Source organism: Capricornis sumatraensis, chromosome 19 (genome assembly GCF_032405125.1).
Source record: "Capricornis sumatraensis isolate serow.1 chromosome 19, serow.2, whole genome shotgun sequence".
NCBI classification, from domain to species: domain Eukaryota; kingdom Metazoa; phylum Chordata; class Mammalia; order Artiodactyla; family Bovidae; genus Capricornis; species Capricornis sumatraensis.
Window position 1 is genome coordinate 38,904,432 of NC_091087.1, and position 24,121 is coordinate 38,928,552.

General features: G+C 38.8%; 1 protein-coding gene across 1 annotated transcript in view; it reads right to left on the reverse strand.

Moving 5' to 3' along the window:
* The window catches only part of ETFA (electron transfer flavoprotein subunit alpha), a 77,000-nt gene extending 53,192 nt beyond the window's left edge, over nt 1–23,808 (reverse strand). Inside the window, exons 1-8 of the mRNA XM_068991179.1 lie at nt 23,681–23,808; nt 11,754–11,900; nt 9,111–9,192; nt 7,930–8,012; nt 4,722–4,821; nt 3,147–3,257; nt 2,403–2,504; nt 1,161–1,229 (exon numbers count right to left, since the gene is read on the reverse strand). Of these exons, the coding sequence (XP_068847280.1) occupies nt 1,161–1,229; nt 2,403–2,504; nt 3,147–3,257; nt 4,722–4,821; nt 7,930–8,012; nt 9,111–9,192; nt 11,754–11,900; nt 23,681–23,719 (733 nt within the window). The 5' untranslated portion in view covers nt 23,720–23,808. The remainder of the gene's footprint in view (nt 1–1,160; nt 1,230–2,402; nt 2,505–3,146; nt 3,258–4,721; nt 4,822–7,929; nt 8,013–9,110; nt 9,193–11,753; nt 11,901–23,680) is intronic.
* Between the last annotated feature and the right edge of the window lie 313 nt (nt 23,809–24,121).

The following is a 24,121-nucleotide window of genomic DNA, read 5'->3' on the forward strand; positions in this document are numbered from 1 at the left end:
TACTATGTTTACTGTCTGTGGTAAGCAGCAAAATGGCCCCTCCATAGATATATTCACTTCCTAGCTCCCAGAACTTGTGAATATTACCTGTGTGGCAACAGATATGATATAAAGTTAAGGATCTTAGGAGAAGGCACTTATCCTGGATTATCTAGGTGATTTTTAAATGTCATCACATATATCCCTGTTAAGAGGGATGTAGAGGGAGACATGATACAGATAAACAGGAGAAGGTGATGCGAAGACAGTGGCAGAACCTGGAGTGACGTGGCTGCAAGCCCAGGAATGCCAAGGCAGCCTCTGGTAACTGGAAACGTATTCACTCCCCAGTAGGAGTGTGGCTCTGCCAACACCTTGATTTCAACGTGCTTCTGGCCTCTAGAACTTTGAATCATTTTGCTCATTTTATTCATCGTTTTTTGCCTAGCTCCTTAAATAGTGCCTGCCATATAGCAGACACTCAATAAATATTTATTCAGTGAATGAATAAATGAAATATCCTCAGTCAACTGCCATCATCTGATTATAAAGAGTCAAGATTACATCTTTATTCAGACAAAGCCATAACTATTTCTATGGGTACATATATTAGGTAATATAAAGCATAAAAGCCAGAAAGTTATACACGAAACTCTCAAAAGGGGGAGAACAAACTAGACATTAAAAATACACTCATTAATAGCTGTATAATTAAAAACCAAAATATTTTTAATGTTCTGATTTTTTTCAAAAACCATCATTCTATTCTTAATATACTTTTAATAACAAGATCTATCTTCCCTATAAATTTTTTAAATGTTAATTTCTATTTGCATGAGAGATTTACGTTGGACCAGCAATAAAGAGAAAAACAAGGGCATTCCTGAATCTGAAGTAGGCAATGAAGTGGACATTTAATTTTTTTATAATGGAAAAAACTACTAGAATTTGGCAAATGGTAAGAGTACCATATAAATAATAAAAAACAAGGACAACTTTTCCTCACTGAAGGCTACACCATTTACATGGAGATTAAGAAAAACTGTTTCAGACAGAAAAGTTGAAAACCAGAGAAAGCAAAGAATCTGCAGCTTTGAGTGACTTATATACAAATGAAATAATGAAGAAAAAATATTTCCAATGAAATGGGAATGTTTTTCTAGTAAGGAAAATAAACTTACCTGCAGCATGTAGTTGATCTGCCAGATCATACAACAACTTAAAGTTCTCTCCACTCTTCAGACCCCGACCTCATTTAAGAAGATGAAAAAAAAAAAAAGAAGAATTAACCAAATATAAACTCCATTCTGTAAAAATTTTGAACTTCATATGCATGAGTGAATCTTCATATTATACAACTGCCATCCTCTCTATAAAGCCTTTCCTAAGTTCTCCAATGATACTCTTGCACTTTTCCAATAAAGCATTCAACACTACTGTAATTCTGTAACTAACTAACTGGTTAACTACTAGTATAATTAGTCTTTAAAATCAGTCTTCCCCACTAGAACAAAAACTCTTTAAATACAAGATTCATACTTATCTTGGTCACTGCTATATTTAGCAATACTTAACTGAACAACTGAAAGAAGACATTCCACTAGTCTTTAAACTCCTTAAGAGCAAGAATAATCCGTTTTTTCCTCTATTTCTCCAGCACTTTGCAATGAGCCTGGCAGAGAACATATACCTAACAAACATTTATTGAAAAAAATAAGTGAATAAACTAGTCAGATATGCCTTTCTGAAATATAAATTATTTCCTCTCAAGGCCACTTGCAATAAGAGGTTGTTTGGAAGCTTAATTATTTCATTTGATGTTTAGTTTGGAAAGATTTTTCAATCATAGCAGTCACTGTTTTAAAAAGTCAGCAGGCTATGAAATATGGGTCTTTTTGTTTGTTTCTTGAGGTTTTTTGTTTGTTTTGTTTTTAAGTAAGAAGCATGATATACAAAAAGAAGCAAGTCCTATGCAATATTAACAGTTTTCATATTAAATGTGATAAAAACTTCAAAAGAATTATCCATAGAGACTTGGACTGTGCTGCAAGACTTTTAAAATAGAGCAAAGGGTCACACAACACAGCCTTGAGATTCCAACCAATCCTTTCTTTGCTTCAGAAGTTAACCATACTCTTCAGAATAACACAGGAGTCAGTCAAAATGACAAAGATATCAAGTTGCATATCTACGGAGTTGAGATTTGTACCATGCTCCCCCTGGTGCCAATAAAACAGATTTGCAACAGAAATCCAAACTATTAAACTAAAGATTTCATTTTCCTAATAGGTAAAATGGGACTAATACTCACAACTTAGTTCTTACATTTGAAAAAACACCTGTGCTCCATTAAAATTAAGGATTAATAAAAGCAAAGTATTTTAAGTTTACATCATTTTTTAAAATTACAATATTCGACTTACCACCAGACACCACCACTTTGGCACCTGTGAGCTCTGGTCGATCGCTTTTTGTTAGTTTCTGGTCAAGCCATTCTGATATTCCCACTGGGGAAGTGCTTGATGCTGTGTATATTGACACATATAACAAAACAAACAGTATGAGTTCAAGTACTATACGAAAAATTTTTAAGAGAAATACACAAAGAATTAATCACAGGAAATTCAATTTTGTTAGTGTGATTTCTTATTTTTTGCTACTAATTTCATTCTCTCTGATTTTTGGAAAGACGTAAAGGGACTGGATTCCAGCCTTCACCGTATTAGCTATATGGCTTTTGAGAAGTCATTTAATTCTCTGAGTCTACCTATAAGACTAAATAACCCTTTCTTTATGGGGTTTAATAAGATACTATATATATTAAAGTGTTAACACCTTCCATAAGTTTACTATTATTACAGTCTTCCATTATATTGAAGCTCTTTTATAATAAACAATGAGAGGAGAGTAAAAATCCTTACATCAATATAACAAATTAATCTTAATGCACCCCACCCCTACCCCTTTGATATATACCAAACTAACAATCAAAGTGCAAAAAAATAATATAAATATTTCTTACTTTTGGATAAACTTGGGAATATCATTTATTTAGATGGAGCTCTCAAACACCCTGCATTAGAGATTTAACTAGAAGCAATCTCTTATTCTAATATAATGTCTGAACCAAAAATAAGAAACTAAAACAAATACAAATGAACACTCACCCTTTTCTGAACTGGCACTACCTCCACTTGTTGCTGCAGCTTCAAAAGATGTTCCTCGGACAGAAAATACCTTCACTTTCTCATCACACTTCACTGTACATATAGCATTTCCTGAAATACACATTTATTTTTAAAAACAACCATGAAAGGCAAAAAAACCTCTCAAGTATTCATTTGAGGTTCAGAATTTACTTCACAAAGATAAGGAAAAAATAACCGTAGACCAGTTAGGTTTTTTCTACCTTTATTAAATATAGGAAAAGGACTATAACACTGAAGAAACGTATCAGTGGTACTCTATGTAACTTTGGATGTCTTTAAAAATAGAACAAGTGCTGACCTGCATGGAAGAAACAAACTGGAAAAGGCTGTCACACTAATCAGGTACATTCTTCCTAAAAGGAATATAAACAAAAGCTTTCTTCTCCAAAACAACATGATCAGTAACTTAACAACATGAGCTGCAATAACTTAATAAAGACAAAGCTACTATGCCTGCTAAGGGAAGAAAATAAGTGAAAACACGGTAGGGGCATAAAGGACAGGAAGTGTGTGCACCCAGATTTTTAAAGGATTTGAGACATTTCTTATGGATTAGCAATTACATTAAGAGTGACCTAAACTATAACCAAATACTTCCCTTTAAACACTACTAAAGATGAGAGGTTTGAGTTCAGTCAGAAAGATCAAAGAGTTCATTGCCTTCTCCAGCCCCACCAGAGACCAGTGTGCTTAGCAAAAGATCAATCGACTAAAAAGACACTGAACTGAATTTCTTTTTTTTTAATTTTAATTGGAGGTTAATTACTTTACAATATTGTATTGGTTTTGCCATATATCAACATGAATCCACCACAGGTATACACGTGTTCCCCATCCTGAACCCCCCTCCCTCCTCCCTCCCCGTACCATCCCTCTGGGTTGTCCCAGTGCACCAGCCCCAAGCATCCAGTATCATGCATTGAACCTGGGCTGGTGACTCATTTCATATATGATATTTTACATGTTTCAATGCCATAATCCCAAATCATCCCACCCTCTCCCTCTCCCTCTCCCAGAGTCCAAAAGACTGTTCTATACATCCGTGTTTCTTTTGCTGTCTCGCATACAGGGTTATCATTACCATCTTTCTAAATTCCATATATATGCGTTAGTATACTGTATTGGTGTTTTTCTTTCTGGCTTACTTCACTGAATTTCTTAATGCAGATAGAAATGAAATAGAAGCAGCAAAGAAGATTGAAATTATTTTTAAAAAAACAGAAAGTTTTCTTTTCCAAGAGCCACTTACAAAATATACTAAAAAGAAACCTATTTTTTATTGATCACTGGAAAAATCTCACTCTGTACATGGAATGACCATGAAGGAAAAAAGTGTGTTTTAAATCTATCAGAGATAATGTCATATCACGGTCCAGCAGCATTTTAACACTAAGATAGATCTAACACTTAAGATTTTCTTCAGGAAGCTTTAGGATGATCCATGCTTCAAAATCTTATCTTCAAGATTAATTTCTGCTTTTAGAATTTTCAAAAATTTAACATACTGATTAACTGTTTTCCTTGGGTACTCACCTGCATAAATGGTTCTCACAAATGTGTCAGGTGATTTGATTGCAATGATGTCAGAAATAGGGGCAACATCAAGTTTGGCTGCTATTCTGGGCAAAAGGTTCTAAAAGCAAAATAAGTAGTGAGTTACATGCATACATGCTGATGGATGGCTATAAAATATTAGCAATAACATTCTCTAAAAGCAAATTCTATAGAAATTTTATTTTGAATATTTTATATTTCACATGCATCTTTAGACACATGACAACTTCAAGCACAACTTTTTGGATAGTCTTTGAACATAAGTACGAGTCGATCACTACTCTAACTACATTAAGAGTTTTATGAGTTTATAGCAATAAACTACCTTAACTCAGTACGTTGAATTATGAGATATGATATTTGCTTTAATGATCATCATTTACAAAGTGTGACAGTTATAGATTACTGAATTTAGATAAAATAGAAAAATAATTAGAGCAGTAAAATTCTCAAATACTAAAAAAGAACATCCTTATATGTTTACTTAATGTATATGAAAGAAAAAATTCCAAATCAGACATGTTCACCTTTTTAAAAAGTGATGTCACATTTAAAAAAATAAAAACTAACCGAAGTGTCCATCAATAGGGCATAGGTTTACAAATTATAGTAAATCCATATAATTTTAAAAATGAGAAAAGTAAAGCACAGCCTCTCTCTCTCTCTCTCTCTCTCTCTATACACACACACACACACACACACACACACACACACACACATATGCTTTTTCTGTATATGCATATAAATCTCTGGAATAGATACATGTGGTAACTTTGCTCCCACTAGCAGGGATCACTGGGCAAGCCTCAATAACCCCAGGGCTTATTTACTTCACCTCACAGTAAGAGGAAGAGAATCTCTGTGCTTTTATTCTAAATTTCTTGGGCTCTAAAACAGAATCAGTTAGTGAAGAATGAATATGCATACTTTCTAGATGCAAAGGTTCTCTTAGATGATGACATCATCTAAGTGTGATTTAAAAAGTGAAGTGTTGCTTTTATCACACAAATAGAAAGGGTAAATTCCCCACTGCTTTCTACACAGAGTTTACTCTATGGCATCTCCTAAACTCAGTACATGAAACCAACTCCAGCAGGTGAACTTTCATTGTAATAGCACTCAAATTCCTCTCCTCATTCCATCCCCAAATCCTCTCTGTTCCTCTAAGAATTCTCTCAGGACCATCCTCTAATCACTCCTTTATTCCACATCCTCTCACATGCATGTACAATTATTGGCACTAACATGTATTTTGTTTTAAAAGTTTTAATAGACATATTATATAACCTTCAATTAAGTTTATAAGCACCCTGAGAGCAGAGGCTGTGTGTCTCCACTTCTCATCTCTCTACCCTGTATCTAATAAGCAGTTCTATATAAATTGATGCCAACAAGTATTGAAAGCTGGAGTCAAATTTCCTCCTGCTACATCCTCCAACACTAAAGATTTTCTAATATTCAGTCTATTGTTACCTATATTATATAGCAATTTCCTTTCAACCATAATAACAGAGCTACTGAAAAGTACCATAGTTTATAAATCCACAATCAGAAAAAAAATTAAGATTTTATAGGAAATAAAGGGCTTGGGAAAATAATTAAAATGCCATTAAACATAGTTCTAACTTGGTAAATAAGAGGTTTAGAAGATACCTGCTTTTAAAACAAACCAAATTTGTCAGCATTTAAAGCCTGCTTCAGTAAGTAACTCTTTCCTGGAGGCACCTTCTTTAACTGTTCAGGAAATACGACTGGAATATTATTACCTGGCTGAGCAGATTCTCAGACAAATTTTATGATATTCAGACTATATTTCTTTCTAAAGCTTTAGAGTTTTTTTTTTTTAATTCCTTGAAATTTTATACTTTTTGTACTTCTACTCTTCCTTGTTTCACTCTAGCACATCTTGAAAACAAAACTGACCACAGCACTTCAAGGCACACGCCTCAATGTCCTGAAAGGCTGGATGGGAAACACATACCTCTCGACACTATCTAACAGGCTACACCACATGGTTTCACGGAAGGAGAGGTAATAACTAACAGTGTTCTTTTGATGCACAAAAAGATGACAGTTTTAAAATTCTAGATTACCAGTATAAAGCTGTGGTGTCTTAAAAAGACAATCGGTGAAGAACTACTATAGAGCAAATTGTTTAGCTTCACCTGATGGACTCTTCCTTGTCCCAAATCCATTCAGAAGCTGCAGCACCAGCTATAATACTGTTATGTGACCTTTGTTCTCAAAACACCCATAGAGCAAACAAAGCCAGAGTATTAAAATCTAGGGAATCAGCTACAACAAATACCCTTTCTTGGTTTAACAATTTTTTAGGTGAAATGTCATCACAGAAACTCAACACTCACAAAATTGTTTGAATCATCTAACACAGAAACAAAACCCTCATAGATGAAATGGTCCCCAGTGATCTTTTAGTCAATGCTGACCTGCAACATTCCAAAATATAGTAGCTGGATGGCAAGCCTCTGACGTAGCCATTTCCAAGGAAAGTGAAAGCTGCTACAGAGAAAACCCATTCCATCTTTGAATAGTTCTAACTGGTAGACTGTAGACATCACCTGGCCAAACTGCATCATGTTACATATCAGAAAACGAATTTCAGGAAGGTAAATAACTCATGCAGGCCACTACCCATCTCATAGCACATTCAGACATACCACAATGCATGTGATCAGACTACACTTCTCTCTACCCTAAGGATGTCTTCAACCACTACACAGCCCTTTCCAAATCTCTCAAATAGATAAACTTGGCCTTTCTAAATATCCACCAGTCACCAAAGCAAATCCATTTCTTATAATGGGTTACTAATTCAAATGGCGTTCAGACAATGAGACAGTTTCACATTGTTATTTAAGAAAAATACGTTTAAAAATAGAGCTTTCCCCATGACAAAATCTGAAAATCTGGAAGTGGCATTATAAAAAATTATGACAAAGTCTCCAAAGAACAAAGTTGTCTCTATGACCATAGCTGAAAGCCTGGAGATAGCATTTTAACAGAAATTATATCAAAATCTTGAAAGAATAAATTTTATCAAAACTATTACATTAATTCTGAAAGCCAGAATTAGGTATCTAAACAAAGTCTGTTGTACATTTTCAGCACCATGAAATCTAACCCTTCCAACTAGTGACATCAGATTCCACATTCTCAATCTTCTCACCTTTCCAAAGGCAGATGCCCCAGCACAGATGTGTGTGTGATTAAACTGCTTCTGAGTTGCCAAAATCAACGGTGTCAGTTCCTCTGAGAATTAAACACATTTGATAAACACATTTCATAATATTTTCATATTCAGTTGTGTTTTTTTTTGGTCCTTTTGTTTTTATTATGAGAAAATATACATAAGATGAAATTTAATGTTTTAAAATATACAGTTCAGTAGCATTACAGACATGCACGTTGTACCAACACCACCATTCATGTCCAGAATTTCAACTTCTCAAACTGAACTCGCAACCCATTAGACAGTAACTTTCCATTCCCTCCCTCGCATCCTTGGCAATAACCATTCTACCTTCTGTCTCTGTGAATCTGACTACTCTTGGTATCTCATATACATGGAATCCTACAGCATTTTTTTGTCCTTTGCCCCTGGATTATCGCAGGTAGCTTAGTGTCTTCAAGATTCACTTATATTGTAGCATGTTTCAGAACGTTTTTTTTAAGGCTGAATAATGTTCCATTGTGTGTGCAGACCTAGAGCTTTGCAGTTTTCCCTCTGAGATCTTGTACATATTTTGTCAGATTTATACCTAAATATTTTGTTTCCTTTCTTCTTCTTTCTTGGTGCTAATGTAAATGGTACTGGGTTTTTAATGTTATTATTATTTTTTCTTCCTTTTGTTTCTCGGTTTTTAATTCTAATTAATTACTGATCTATAAGAAAGCTATTAGCCAGCCACTGGACCCTTAATTTGATGCTGCACTTCCCCTCCCTAACCATCCTTGGCTCAAGGCAGCACCAAAGGAGTCCAACTCCCATAACCAAGAGCATCACGCCCCGCCCAAGAAGCCCCAGGCTCCCACACACCTGCAGGGGAGCAGACGGGCACTCTCAGTCTGAAGCAATCTCTCTTGTGCCAGGTTCATGCTGAAATGTGCAGAAACAGGTGAACACCCATCCAGTAACGAGAGAGGGAAGTTTAGGGGTCCTCACCTAACATGCTCAGATACTCAGTTATGTCCGATTCTTTACAACCCCATGGACTTTAGCCCACCAGACTCCTCTATCCATGGGATTTTCCAGGCAAGGATAACTGGAGTGGGTTGCCATTTCCTTCTCCACATATTCAGTTTTCAAGCATAATTTAGGCATTAATTTTTTCCACTGGAAAAGCTCACCTGGTAGGAGGCCTTTGTACACGTCATGCTGAGCCACCAGAACTTTCGCTACACCTGCTACTTTGCAGAGATCTTGTGCCACCTACGAATAAAAGTTTTTAATTATCCATCTAACAGAAAAATACTAATAGAGCCACCATTACAGATTCAACAGACTATAATATCTTAGTGGCCACTGTAAAAACTGTTCTTATGAGAAAAAGGGCTTCTTAGGAATAAAAGAAAATTATTTAACAAAGAAAATCTTAAGCCAATTGATCTTACGGTCTACTGACCCTAAGCAAAAATTCGTGCCTTGAAAAAAGTACAAATTGACAAACCAAAATCAACTTAGCTCTCCACTCAAATGTAATTGTATATCGTGCTCTTCCCTTTTGCTCAATACAAATATAAGTCCATCATTTTAGAAACGGTTAAGTTCTTTCGCTCGTAATAATGACACAGCCAATACCTTTCAGACATCTCAGACTTAAGGTTCTGAGAACTAAAGAGCAAGACTTAACCAGTCTGGTATGCAAGCCACTGCACTTTATCTGACAATAATGATTTCTGCTGATATTAAAATCAGTGATTCTGGGCCATAGAGAAAACCATAGAGAGCCTTAGAAAACTATAGAGAAAACAGTCCACTGTCAACCCTTGAGTTCCTGCCCATCCCCATGGATTTATCTACAATGAAGCAAAATATTTTCTATCTTAATTCCTTTTTTCTCTTGTTTAGAATCAGGATGGGGTTCTGGGAAAGCTGTTTGACCAGTCAAATTTTCTGTATACAGAAAGCCATTAGAATTCCTTCTTTTAAATCTCTAAGTACAGCATGACCGGTTTCTGTTGTAGCAGAAACATGGCAGTCATAGTCTGGTCTACCGTCTTCTTCTTTACCTCTTGCTGATTCACTGATGAGTAAGCATAAAAGGCCATGCCTTCTGCCCTCCCTCAAAGGAGGGCAAGGCTCCAACAATATTCACTCAAGAAAAAAGGCGGTGCAAAAGCAACTCTTCTGAATCAAGTATTCACTGGCAGGGGATATTGTACTATCAAATCCATCTCTTATTTCAGGCACTACACAAAAAAGTTACTTGCTGTCTATGATATATCTTCCAAGTTATATTAGATTAATTAAAATCACAGTAAAAAAAATCAAATCCAGAACTTGTATATCTGAAAGTAGGGCAACCAAAAAGATAGCTTAGCTATCTTTTATAACTATGCAAAAGTCAACAGTTGTTAGCAGGATTTAGGTAAAGAAATCCACATAAGCATACACCTGGTTGAATACATTATTTTAAGATACCAATTTCATGTAAGAAATTGGCCAAAACAACACTAACTGAACCTGCGTTATGTCACATGCTCTGCATCAATGCCATGTAATAAAAAATAAATTAAATTGTCTAAAAAGTAACAAGCTCTCTTCTGGGTTTCTTTCCCTGAGGTCCAAACTCCCAACTACACAACTGGCAGATCCTGTATGGTGAGAGAGGCAACTGGCGGCTCAAGGTGTATAAGCTTAACGACAGCACAATTTCAACTACACTAAAGTCCAAAGGTACAGACTCTGCAAACCTCATTAGAGTTCCTTTTCAGGGGGTTAGTTTACAAAGCTGTCATTGTCTTATGTCAACAACCAAACAAAGAACATGTTCTAGTACCAGCTGTAGTTTTGGGAAAGTCCTTGCATTTGAATTCTTACACCAAGTAAAAATTAACACCCATGATACTTTTTCCAGATTTACCACTTTCAGGAATTAAAAGCAATTATCAAGTATATTCCGGAGAAGGCAATGGCACCCCACTCCAGTACTCTTGCCTGGAAAATCCCATGGACGGAGGAGCCTGGTAGGCTGTAATCCATGGAGTCACTAAGAGTCGGACACAACTGAGCGACTTCACTTTCACTTTTCACTTTCATGCACTGGAGAAGGAAATGGCAACCCACTCCAGTGTTCTTGCCTGGAGAATCCCAGGGACAGGGGAGCCTGCTGGGATGCCATCTATGGGGTCACACAGAGTCAGACACGACTGAACTGACTTAGCAGTAGCAGTAGCAGCAAGTATATTCATCAATACTAAAAAGGGATTGGCTATTAACCTCTGCTGCTGCTGCTAAGTGGCATCAGTCGTGTCCAACTCTGTGCGACCCCATAGACGGCAGCCCACCAGGCTCCGCCCTCCCTGGGATTCTCCAGGCAAGAACACTGAAGTGGGTTGCCATTTCCTTCTCCAATGCATGAAAGTGAACAGTGAAAGTGAAGTCGCACAGTCATGTCTGACTCTTCGCGACCCCACGGACTGCAGCCCACCAGGCTTCTCCGTCCATGGCATTTTCCAGGCTAGAGTACTGGAGTGGGGTGCCATTGCCTTTTCCGATTAACCTCTAAGGGGACTCTCTGCTTGGCACCTGATGGCACAAGACGGTGCCAGGGGAACTAAGTCAAGTATTCCACCTCATTTCATAAGACAAAACGCCTAGTGAGCAAACCTTTTAGTTTTCTTTTCACACACAGTAATGGTTGTGAAACTGACCATTTAATGAGGTTTAGGGCCCAGTTTGGGTTACAGTCCTCATTATAACTGTCGCCATCATTCCCTGTCTCTTGATGGCAATTTTATTTGCTATGGTTGACCTTAAAGATGTCTCACCTTGTCACATTTGGTTCCAGCTACTAAACAGGACACTTCACCTCCAAGATGTTTGGCTGCAGTGATGGTATTTAATGTAATGGGTGCAAGGGTATCATTTGCATGCTCAGCTATCACCAGGGTACTCTGAAATCGTAGCAATGAGGTCTAAAAAGAGAAAAAAAAAAGGAAAATAATGTTGCGGTATAATTTTTGTTTTGCTCTAACTGGTAAGCAGGTGTGGTTTAAAGAGAAGTGTATGCAATACTCAGTTCTATAAATGTATTTATAAATATTTGCTCAATAGCAAAGTTGGGCTATTTTTATCTATCACTCTATTACTGATATTCCTGCCTAATAAAAATAGAAAATACAAATTAGTATTCTACTGTTAGAAAAAAAATCTTTTTATTATTTCCAAACAACTTTCCCACTAATCTATGTTCAACAAGAAACTGATATATGTATCTGAATGTAAAATCCTTAGAACACATTCTCAAACTAGGTATCAACTACCAATTACATTCACGGGCAGTCAATACTACTAAGGAGCAGAGTATATCCAGGAATAATGATAATGTAATCAACTACTAAAGTTCTACCGCTTCAGGCAAAATGAATTTAATACCAAAATAACTGATAATGTAAATCTGTCTTTACAATACAACACTACAGCAATTTTCCTAAAGTTTCAATTGTTTAAATATGCTTTCAAATTCAAAAAAAGCTTTGGGGCTGTATCCTGGAACCAGTTAAAATCCTCTCAGAGGTACTGTGGGCTATCGAGAAACCAACATGTAGTTCATGGTCATGTGAAATAAGTCTGAACACCAGAAACACAAAGATGAACAAGAATGGTCTCTGCACTCAGAGTTTTCAAGGGAAATAAGACTTGTTCACACACAATTACAGGACAGAATAGTTTCCAGTTAATGATAGTTTCCAAGCCAAAATGCTGGCAGCTGCAGATCATAGGCGATCAAGAGGAAGAATGGAAGGAAGCTTAGGTGTCCTGACACGTGAAGGATGAGGAAGCACGCCACAGGCCTGAGGAAAGGAGAAAATCTGAGAACTGTCCTTGTGGAAAATGGCAGTGAGAAAAAGAGGCACTGATGATCACGTGTCATGGTTCAGTGGTTTGAATTCAGCAATAATCTTCTGATCGGGAGTGGGAATGAAGAAAGCCTAATATAAAATATACCCAGAGCTTAAATTTATAAGGAGGTTATAAATGAAGGGAAGCCAGGCACAGGACTACAATGCTGGTCACACAACTAAATCAACAGAATACGTATTTTTTGTTTACTATTTTGTACATATCCTGGTAGCTCAGATGGTAAAGAATATGCCTGCAATGCAGGAGACCTGGGTTCAATTCCTGGGTCAGGAAGATCCCCTTGAGAAGGGAAGGGCAACCCACTCTAGTATTCTTGCCTGGAGAATTCCATGGACCATGGGATCATAAAGAGTTGGGCACTACTGAGCAACTAACACCTTCACTTTTATCTTTTTATTAATACTTAGGCATACCAGTTCAACTAGTTTCCATAATCATTTAGGTTACGAGACATTTTTTATGATTATAAACAATGCAGAGATGACCCTTCTCATAGCTCTCTGCAATCTTCCTCAACAGATGAGATATCCTTTTAGTCCAGTAAGACTAAAAGTTCAGATTGGAACTTGGCCAGGTTACTTCAGCTGCTCTGCTTTCATAGATGACTAAGCCAGATTCTGTACAACCTTCAACAAGACAGGGGCCCCTTTTCCCCTAAGCTTCCTACCTCTACAACTGCAACCCATTCCTTCTCCTCAGCCCTCTAAGCCTCCTCGATTCTTGATGAACCAATCCCAGAGCTGAGGGCCACAGATTCCAGGGCAAGCATTCAGGGACAGAAATGCTTCCAAAGCCCACAGGATGAGGATGGGAAGAGAATAGGGAAGAATTTGCCAGAGGACATAATTGCTACATTGTTTATTAGTGAATGACATTTATCTTTTTCCTCAAACGAAGCAAGCTGCTGCTGCTGCTGCTAAGTCGCTTCAGTCATGTTCGACTCTGTGCGACCCCATAGATGGAAGCCCACCAGGCTCCCCCGTCCCTGGGATTCGAAGGGGGAGAAAAGGAGACTTTTTTGCTGAATCAAGTCTCTGTTTGTATAGCTTTTAAGTTTTTATAATTAAAAAAAAAACCTCACAGGAGGTGAGAATTTTTATGGTTAAGGTTAGAAATCTTTATGCACATCTTAAGATTCACTTCTTATGACAAAATCCAGGAATGTTAGATCAAGACATAGACACACTTTCAAGGCTTTTAACACTGACTGATGCAAAATGTTTTCCAGAAAAGTTGTAACAATTCACAATTCCTGCGATGGCACTAAAGTTCTTAGAAGGCAAACAACATGCCTGTTCATTTTTGTATCCCCGTTGTCTGGAACAATGTTTTCTCCGATATACACCTGTAGAATTACACGGTACTTCTATTTTAATCAGAAGAGCACACAGTAAAGAACTGTGTAATTAGGATCCAATGGCATAATTTATGCTTCAAATCACATTTAACAAGAATTGCCAGTAACAAACTATTTATTACCAATATATATCAGACACCATATTTTTGATTATGCTTCACATATCATTTACCATAAAATTTATGAGCTTTTCATCACCATTTAAAGAATAAATCCAGGATTTGGTGGCAGAAGGCCCATATTTGCTATAAATTATAGTTCTATAAGAAGATAAATTGGGTAGTTTCCTATGGAATTGTCAAGCTTTTCAGAACTTCCAAGGGAACACGGCATATTCTTCTTAAAAGGCTATTCAAAAAAATTTTAAAGAATAAACAACAACAAAAGAATATATAAGAAACTACTCAGTCCATCTATCTGACCAGTCTTGACTAAACACTACATATATCCTAAGACACTTCACATTATTTTACCAACTGACTCCTTTATAATTTAATATTAAGGTTTCTTTAATTCACTAAGGTTTTTTCTAATTCAACATTCTACCTTCTATTCTCACATACCACCTCAAGAGAAGCCGTAGAACCTAAACATGGTTATGTAGCTTAATTCAGCAATAATAGCTATGTGTAGCCTGCAGCAGAAGAAATTGGTCTGTGGCCTTTAAAATGTTATTCCTTAAACCAGAGCCCAGTTTCCTCATCTTCAAATTGAGGGAGACAAACTAAACCGAAGGTTTTCAAACTATACTCCATCCAGGAAGGCACCGCTGGAACCAACACATAAAGTGAGCACCAGGCAGGCAGGGCTGCCAGAATGGTCCCTCACTTTGCTTTAACCAAATTAACCAAACTAATATTATTGAGCCCTCTGAAAAAGAAAGGAAAGCAAAAGTTGCTCAGTGTGTCTGACTCTTGGCAACCCTATGGGCTACAGCCAGCCAGGCTTCTCTGTCCAAAGAATTCTCCAGGCAAGAATACCAGAGTGGGTAGCTGTTCCCTTCTCCAGGGGATCTTCCCAACTCAGGGATCAAAGCCCTCTACTAAGATTAAATTGTATTTAAAACTCAAAAATCCCTTATGATGTGGTACTATTACTACCTTGAGTTTACATATGGAGGAACTGGAACTTAATGGCTACAGACCTAAGAAAAGAACCAGGTTAAAGTCCAGGTAGCTGGACTCAGATCTGAGGTTTGTAATTAACAGTTCTCAAAGCACTACCATTTTTAGCTGTTTTATATATGGGTCATTCCTGTAATATTTCACCTAGCAAATATTCTCCTGCTAAAAATAATAGAACTGGTCAAAAAGATGACTTCAAGGGCCTCTTTTCCAGCTCTAAAAATCCTACAATGCTAAAATCCTATTCTAAACACAAGTGGTGTAGCATATCACAAAAAGATTCAAAAAGTACAGGTCCCATTACTGAAAGGTTTTTAAATGCAAACCTTGTGACCCACTGCATCTGCAGACTTTAGGGCCCTCTTTTTTAATAAGGAAAAAAGAGCAGCCAAATCTTCAACATTTAAAGATAACTGTTGAAATACGCAATAAGGTAGCTGCTCAGAAAAGAATCTCAATCTCCTCAAAACACTGCTACTTAAATTAATTAAAGCAGACTGGTGCCACCATCCATTTTTGGTCATCAACCTTTGTGTGTGTGTGTGTGTGTGTGTGTGTGTGAAAGAAGTTTACTGGGGAGCACTCTTGGCTCCCCATGAGGCATCAAGGAAATATAACCGGGCAGTGGAAGAAGCTGAACTGCAATACTGCAATGCAGCCACTAAAAAGCTCTCAGCTCATCTCACAAGGGAACCCCGGAACTAGGATGGCCTATCAAACTTGCCCAGAATTGAAGCAAGGGGGCTGCAGACTTTAGATGCGCTTTTATTGGGGGCTTTTTAAAAAAATAATCAAACTAACATGACTAATGCACTTTTATTTCTGTTTCAAACTCAATCCTGGAAACAATACCATGTTTAAAAGGCAAGATATGTATCATATAAGAGAGCTCCCTGGTGGTTCAGCGGTTAAGATTCAGCGGGTGCAGACTGGATCCCTGGTCAGAGGACTAAGATCCCACATGCCTTGAGGCCAAAACACATAACATAAACCAGAAGCAGTATTGTAACAAATTCAATAAAGACTTTAAAATACTTAAAAATTTTTCTTTTAAAAAAAAGAGCACATACAGCACGTAATAAATTAAAACAAAGGTAAACAGGTGAGTTAAGACAGACAAAACTAAAAAATGAAGTGACCTTGTTACCTAAAGAAAATCCTTACTCTTACTATTACACTAACAGTTGTAGTTCACCTTAGTTCACAAAGTACTTTCACAGGTTTCTCCAGCTCCCTAACTAGGTTAATTCTCTCCCCCAATACATATTCCCGAAAGACCCTATACACCTTTCACGATCACTCTTAAGATAATGTGTAAATGTCTGTCTTCCCCAGTCTGTTTGCAAGGCACTGGGCAGGGACTAGGTCTATCTCAGGAGAAGGCAATGGTGACCCACTCCAGTACTCTTGCCTAGAAAATCCCATGGATGGAGGAGCCTAGTGGGCTGCAGTCCATGGGGTCTCGATGAGTTGGACACGACTGAACAACTTCACTTTCACTTTTCACTTTCATCCACTGGAGAAGGAAATGGCAACCCACTCCAGTGTTCTTGCCTGGAGAATCCCAAGGACGGGGGAGCCTGGTGGGCTGCCGTCTATGGGGTCGCACAGAGTGGGACACGACTGAAGCGACTTAGCAGCAGCAGCAGTGGCAGGTCTGTCTCACTCTCCATTGTAAACTCAGTATCCATCTTTGAGTTTGATACATAGTGGGCATTCTGTGAATGTTTAGTAACTAAGAGAGGTTTCCCCCCAAATGATCAAAAACTAAAAACCAACCATTTTTCTGTCATTGATAACTCAATTATTTAAGTACTTTAATATGTGTGTCTACCAAGAACAGTACGCAAAGGTGCTAAATCACTAGAGATACCCTATCAAACTTTTTTTTTTCCACTAATTTTTGGCTGCGCTGGGTCTTCGTTGCTGTGGCCGCTTTCTCCAACAGCAGGGGAAACTTTACTGCAGTATGCAGGCTTCTCATTGCAGTGGCTTCTCTCCGGTAGCACAGGCTCTAGAGTGCACAGGCTCAGCTGCCCTAAGGCATACGGGATCCTCCCAGACCAGGGACCAAACCAGTGTCCCTTGCATTGGCAGGCGGGCTGTTAGCCACTGAACCACCAGGGAAGTCTTCCCACTCCATCATATTTTTAGGGAACTTATCTGAACTTACTGACTAGACTTAGTTCCAAGTAGTAAAGTGAAGTTTTCTTTTACATACTAGCTGCATACCCTTATTAAGTTGACTGGCCTTTATGAGACAGTATTCTTTTCAAGGATAGGGCTTAAAGAGGTTATCTCCCCACCCTTTCAAGGCTAGACTTCTTGAAAACAAAGTCCTTACACACACTCTCTGCTGCCTCACCTCACTCCTTCTAAGCCTTTACTCACAGCAAACTGGCTTTCACTTCCACTCAACACTGAATCCAATCTCTTCAAAGTCACCATCAACCTTGGATAGCTAAAGTTCAAACAACACATTTCTGTCCTCTTATTCAGCCTTAACAGTTTTGATCCTGCTTCTTTTTGTGTTCATCAGGAGCAACCAAGGATTGCTGTTGCTTATAAAAAGTCATGTACAACTTTTTTGCAACCCCATGGACTCTAACCTGCCAGGCTCCTCTGTCCACAGGATTATCCCAGCAAGAATGCTGGAGTGGGTCGTCATTTCCTTCTCCAGGGAATTTTCCTGACCCAGGGATCAAACTCATGTCTCCCGCATTGCAGCCAGATTTTTTACTGTTGAGCCTGGGAAGCCCCTTTAACTGTATGTTCTTGTAGTGAACTACAACAGGAGTTGGAAGAAAAAAAATTGGGACCCTAACTCCATATTTTACCCTTACACACCTACTCGAAACATGAAGTAGTAAGAATAAACATAATCTACCTCCCCCACCACCTTTGAAAACTAAATGGGGTTATGGTAAATGGGCAGAGGTCTTTTTGTTTAACTCAAAAATTAAAAAGCAGGTACAAACTATAAAATCTTTCAACTTCTACTGAAAAAGACAAATAATATATAATTAATTACTCATCCCTATTTTAACGTAACTTTTGTAATTTAAACATGTATATTACATTTCTGAACTTTAAATTACTTTAACCTCTTTAGTAATAAAATACGGTAGCTTTTAATCATGACTAGAAATGTCATATGACATTGACTATATTATTAAAAACAGTCAATTTACTTCTCTTTAAAAACAGACAAGACGCTTAAAGTAGACACACTGGCAGCAGCATAATTTTATTTAATTCACCTCATGCAATAAATCTTTCAGTACCACATCAAAGTTGGCTTTCTCTCTTCCTTCAGAAGAAATTAAAATCTGCATGTGAATTACAGAGTTCAAGCTCATTCATCAGTGATAAACCATGGACTCTGAAAATTGTCATGTTCCTTCATACCAGTTTCATAGCTTCTGAATCATAATAGAGATGCCTCCCTGTCTGGCAATGAATATAGTAATAGGCAGATTCAAATAACCTTCAAAGTGTTGCTGTACTCTCTGTGTAAAATATCTCTTTGGTATATTGAAAGTATAAGCCGTTCAGTCATGTCCAACTCTTTTCGACCCCTATGGACTGTAGCCCACCAGGCTCCTCTGTCCATGGAGTTTCCCAGACAAGAATACTGGAGCAGGTAGCCATTCCCTTCTCCAGGGGAATCTTTCCAACCCAGGGATGGAACCCAGATCTGCACTGTAAGCAGATTCTTTACCAAATGAGCCACCAGGGCAGTCCCTTTGGTATCTTACTAGTCAACAAATCAATCTTAAATGCAAATGAATAAAATAATACTAATAATTCAGATTAATATTCCTGCAAGAATATTAACTACCTATTTTCCTCTTAGTGTGCTCCTCAGCTCTTTGTTTTGGCTGGAAAACACTTTCATTAACAGGTAACACTGAGGAGGCCCCTCCAAAGATGAAGGACTTTGCTCAAGGCCACAGATAAGCCAAAATGGAAACATAACTTAGATACCAAATGTGAGTCATTTAACTTACATTCAAACAGCTTAATGTATCTCTTTTCTTTTTTCACTGACTGCAATGAAAAACAAATATAAAATTTACCATCTCAGCCAATTTTAAATATATAGTTTAGCAGTGTTAGCTATATTCACCTTGTCATGTTAACAGCTTAATCTTTTAAATCTTTTAGTAGATTAATCTATTATTAAAAATAAGACTTTGTAGAAATACATCTTTCTAAATTTATTCAGTTAACTACAGAACAATTTTTTTTAATTTCTAGAGTATGGAGTCAGATAAGCCATTTTGACTTTAGAGTATCATAAGTGACAGTAAACAGGTCAGACTGAAGGGACTTGCACTTCAGAAATCTGGCACAACTTGACCACCAAAACATTTAACAGTGGTTACGGATTATGGGAAATAGATGGGAAACAGTGGAAATAGTGTCAGACTTTATTTTTCTGGGCTCCAAAATCACTGCAGATGGTGACTGCAGCCATGAAATTAAAAGACGCTTACTCTTTGGGTGGAAAGTTATGACCAACCTAGATAGCATATTCAAAAGGAGAGACATTACTTTGCCAACAAAGGTCCGTCTAGTCAAGGCTATGGTTTTTCCAGTGGTCATGTATGGATGCGAGAGATGGACTGTGAAGAAAGCTGAGCGCCAAAGAATTGATGCTTTTGAACTGTGGTGTTGGAGAAGACTCTTGAGGAGAAGACTCTTGAGAGTCCCTTGGACTGCAAGGAGATCCAACCAGTCCATTCTAAAGGAGATCAGTCCTGGGTGTTCTTTGGAAGGAATGATGCTGAGACTGAAACTCCAGTGCTTTGGCCACCACATACATAGAGTTGACTCATTGGAAAAGACCCTGATGCTGGGAGGGATTGGGGGCAGGAGAAGGGGACGACAGAGGATGAGATGGCTGGATCGCATCACCGACTCGACAGACATTGAGTTTGAGTGAACTCCAGGAGATGGTGATGGACAGGGAGGCCTGGCGTGCTGCGATTCATGGGGTCGCAAAGAGTCGGACACGACTGAACGACTGAACTGAACTGAATGGATTATAACTTACTGAATGAAGCACGGTTTCATGAGTTCATAAATAATAATACAAGGCTAACAAATGTAGAAGGAACGATGGAATTAGAAAAAAATCACCATTTTACATCACAGTAATCATTTCTCAGGCAAGACGCATCACCAGATAAGACTAGTGAGTGAAAGGCGGATGAGAAAGAGAAGAGTTATAGTCTCAATGTATATCCCCATAAATTAGTTAAAAATCACAAAGGGGGGAGTAATAATTTGAAAGTAGAGAAACCTGCTGAATAACCCTTTAGCCAAGTAATTAACACCACCAAAATGGAATAAACCAACATTATGAGCCTCCCAGTACAATCCACTGAGAACACAATACCACTTCTGCAAAACTCCTGCCAAAAATACATAACCTGAAACTAATCAGGGGAAACATCAGACAAACGTAAATGGGGGACAGTCAACAAAATAGAAGGCCTGGAGCCTTCAAAAATGCCATTGTCATCAAAGCCAAAGAAAGGCTGAGGAGCTTTCTAACAAAGACTGAAGAGACATGAGAACTAAATGCAAGGCCTGATTCTGGACTATCCTAGACCAGAGTAAGAAATACGCTACAGAAGCAAACTGGTACATACAGAAATGAGTAAACCCCGAGGTCCCACTGCTGAGCATCAGGGAACTATAGTTAATATCCTACGATAAACCATAATGGAAAAGAATATTAAAAAGAATGTATATATATGTATAACTGAATCACTTTGCTATATAGCAGAAATTAACACTGTAAATCAATTATACTTCAATTTAAAAAATACAAAAAATACTGCTACAAATGATTAACAAGACAACTGATAATATATGAATAATATCTATAGATCAGATAATGCATAGTATTATATCATTGTTAAACTTGCTGATTTTGCCAATTATACTGTGCCAAAGAATTGATGCTTTTGAACTGTGGTTTTGGAGAAGACTCTTTTGAGAATCCTTTGAACAGCAAGGAGATCTAACCAATCCATCCTAAAGGAGATCAGTCCTGAATATTCATTGGAAGGACTGATGCTGAAGTTGAAACTGCAATTTGGCCACCTGATGCAAAGAACTGACTCACTGGAAAAGACCCTGATGCTGGGAAAGATTGAAGGCGTGAGAAGGGGATGACAGGATGAGATGGTTGAATGGCATCACCAACATGAGTTTGAGTAAACTCCAGGAGTTGACAGGGAGGCCTGGTGTACTGCAGTCCACGGGGTTGCAGAGTCGGACACCACTGAGCAACTAAACTGAACTGAACTGTGGTTATGAAAGGTGCATATTCCTTATTCATAGAAAATACACTAAAAGTTTTAGGAGTAAAGGGCATGTTTGCAATATAATCTCAAATGGTTCAGAAAAATAACAGGCCGTACATATGAAGAGAAATAAAGCCAATGTGCCAAACTGTTGACAACTGGTGACATTCAGCAAAGGGTTTTGAGATTTCTTTGTGCTGTTCTTGAAACTTTTCTGAAATTTCTTAATGTTTAAAGCTAAATATGTATGTGTATTTATGTATTCATTCTAGAAGTGTTCCCGCTATTTTCCTATATCCTTGAAATTCAAATCTCTCAGATGTTTCCAATGACTTTCGAGGAGTTACTTTACTTAGCATGACTTCAAATTCTGAAAATAAGTCATAAAGGTCAAAGTCTTTGGCAAACCACAGTAAGGATTGGGAAATACTGTCCATGTATATTGGCAAACTGTGTTTATAGTGATTACTTAAGTTAGTCGTTCCATTATTTTTTCTGTTGAAGTGAAGTTGCTCAGTCGTGTCCGACTCTTTGTGACCCTGTGGACTGTAACCCGCCCGCTCCGCCCATGGGATCCTCCAGGCAAGAATACTGGAGTCAGTTGCCATTTCCTTCTCCACGGGATCTTACTGATCCAGGGATAGAACCCAGGTCTCCTGCATTGCAGGCAGACTCCTTACCATCTGAACTACCAGGGAAGTCAAATAACTGAGTCAATAACTATAAAATAACTGACTCCCAAATGCCGCCTCCACAGTATTTCTCTCAGGCCAGACTTCTAACCTGTCCACAAAACTACCTTCTCATTACTGTATACATTAAGAGAGTCACTCTGATACCTGGAACTTTTTCCAAATCGATGACTTTAACTTGTTTATGTCTGGATCCGCTGAGGAAAATGTCTGGGAGAAAGACCGAAGGCTGACCTGAAGGATATGGGTTTGAACTCTGTGTGTATGAGGGGGAGGGGTAACAGAGGGTTGGCGGTGTGTTTTTTTTTTTTTTTTAATGAAACAAAGAATACACAAGAAAAGGACCTACAGATATCTAGAAAGATTGCTAACTATGGAGAAGGTCCCAGCAGGATATAAGAAAATATGCGTGCACAAGAAAAAGTGTAGAAAAAGTACAAAACGACCGGAAAGTTCCTGACCCAAGTTTAGCAATCTTGTCACTTAACCTAACTGTAAATTAGAAAACCTTCAGAATCTACAATATAAATTGTTACTTGACTTGTAACTGGTCAATCTCCAAATACTAGTGTCCCAGAGGGTTAGACAAAAACATATTTTCTATCAGTCTTTCTCATAATAGAAAATGTGGTAAACTCATGAGTTATAACTCATAAAAGCCATCAAAAACTTAGCGCTACCAACAGTTCCCCAGCTACTTAACCAACAATCTGCTGGATTTAAAAAAAAAAAAAAAAGGCAAATTGGCCAAAGCTGTCAGTACAATCACCTAAACTCACCACTGTCCCATTCACCAGAGAGCAGACCAAGTTTCCAAAACCACATCGCCCCTCGCCCCCAGTACTTGACAGTGAGTGGATTCGAGCAGCCATAATGCGCCCAGGGAAAATGTTTAATTCTTTCAGAAACGACACCTTCGAAATTGAACTCAAGCTTTTTATTTTTTACAAGGCATCCCAGCGGCGACATTTTCCTCCCTCGGGTAAAGGTTCGCCGGGGACGCAGATGGTCGCTCTCCGCCAAAGGTGGAAAACCTGGCGGCCCAGCAGTGCAAAGAGGAAAGCTGGAGGGCTGGAGGAGGGCTGCGAAGAGGACGCGGAGAGGCAGCGGGTCGCAGGTTCAGTACTCTAAGCTCTGACCTCGACCCCCAGCTGGCGACCCGGAAGGAGGCAAGGGCAGGCCTAAAAACTTTGAACCCAAGCCCCAGTTCAACCTGGGCCTGCCAGCGCGAGGGCCAGCCAGGTCTGGGGATGGCGGTGACCTTCGCCCAGGCCTTCACGGGAACAGCAGATTAAGGCCGGGACGTCACCGGGCTCGGCCCTCCCCGCCCGGACTCACCGCCCGCCGGAGCTGCCCAGGAGCCGCGGCTCGGAACATAGCCCCTGCACTGGTTCGCCTCACGGCAGCCGAGAGTAGACCGAACTGCAAACCCTCCGCGAGTCACTGTAACGCTCGCGAGACGCGGGAACGAGCGCAGGCGCCCCCCAGGCGAGCGGAGAGAGCGCGAGCTTAAGGTTTCTGCCCGCCGATTGGGCGGTCGCGCAACCAATGGGGAGGGCGGAAAGTTAGGGGCTGGTCTTGGGAGTAGGACAAAAGTGGAGGTGCGTAAAATAAGGACAGGCAGGGGCAAAGCGGGGGAAGAGCGGGCGACAGTGGCTCAGACTGCCTGCCGGTCCCAGGGTGCAGTGTCCAGTTACACTGGACTGATGACGTCACTGTCCTGGCTTCCCAGTCCTCTCGACTAAGTCCTCCGCTCAAGCTCCAGTTATTCGTCTGCCT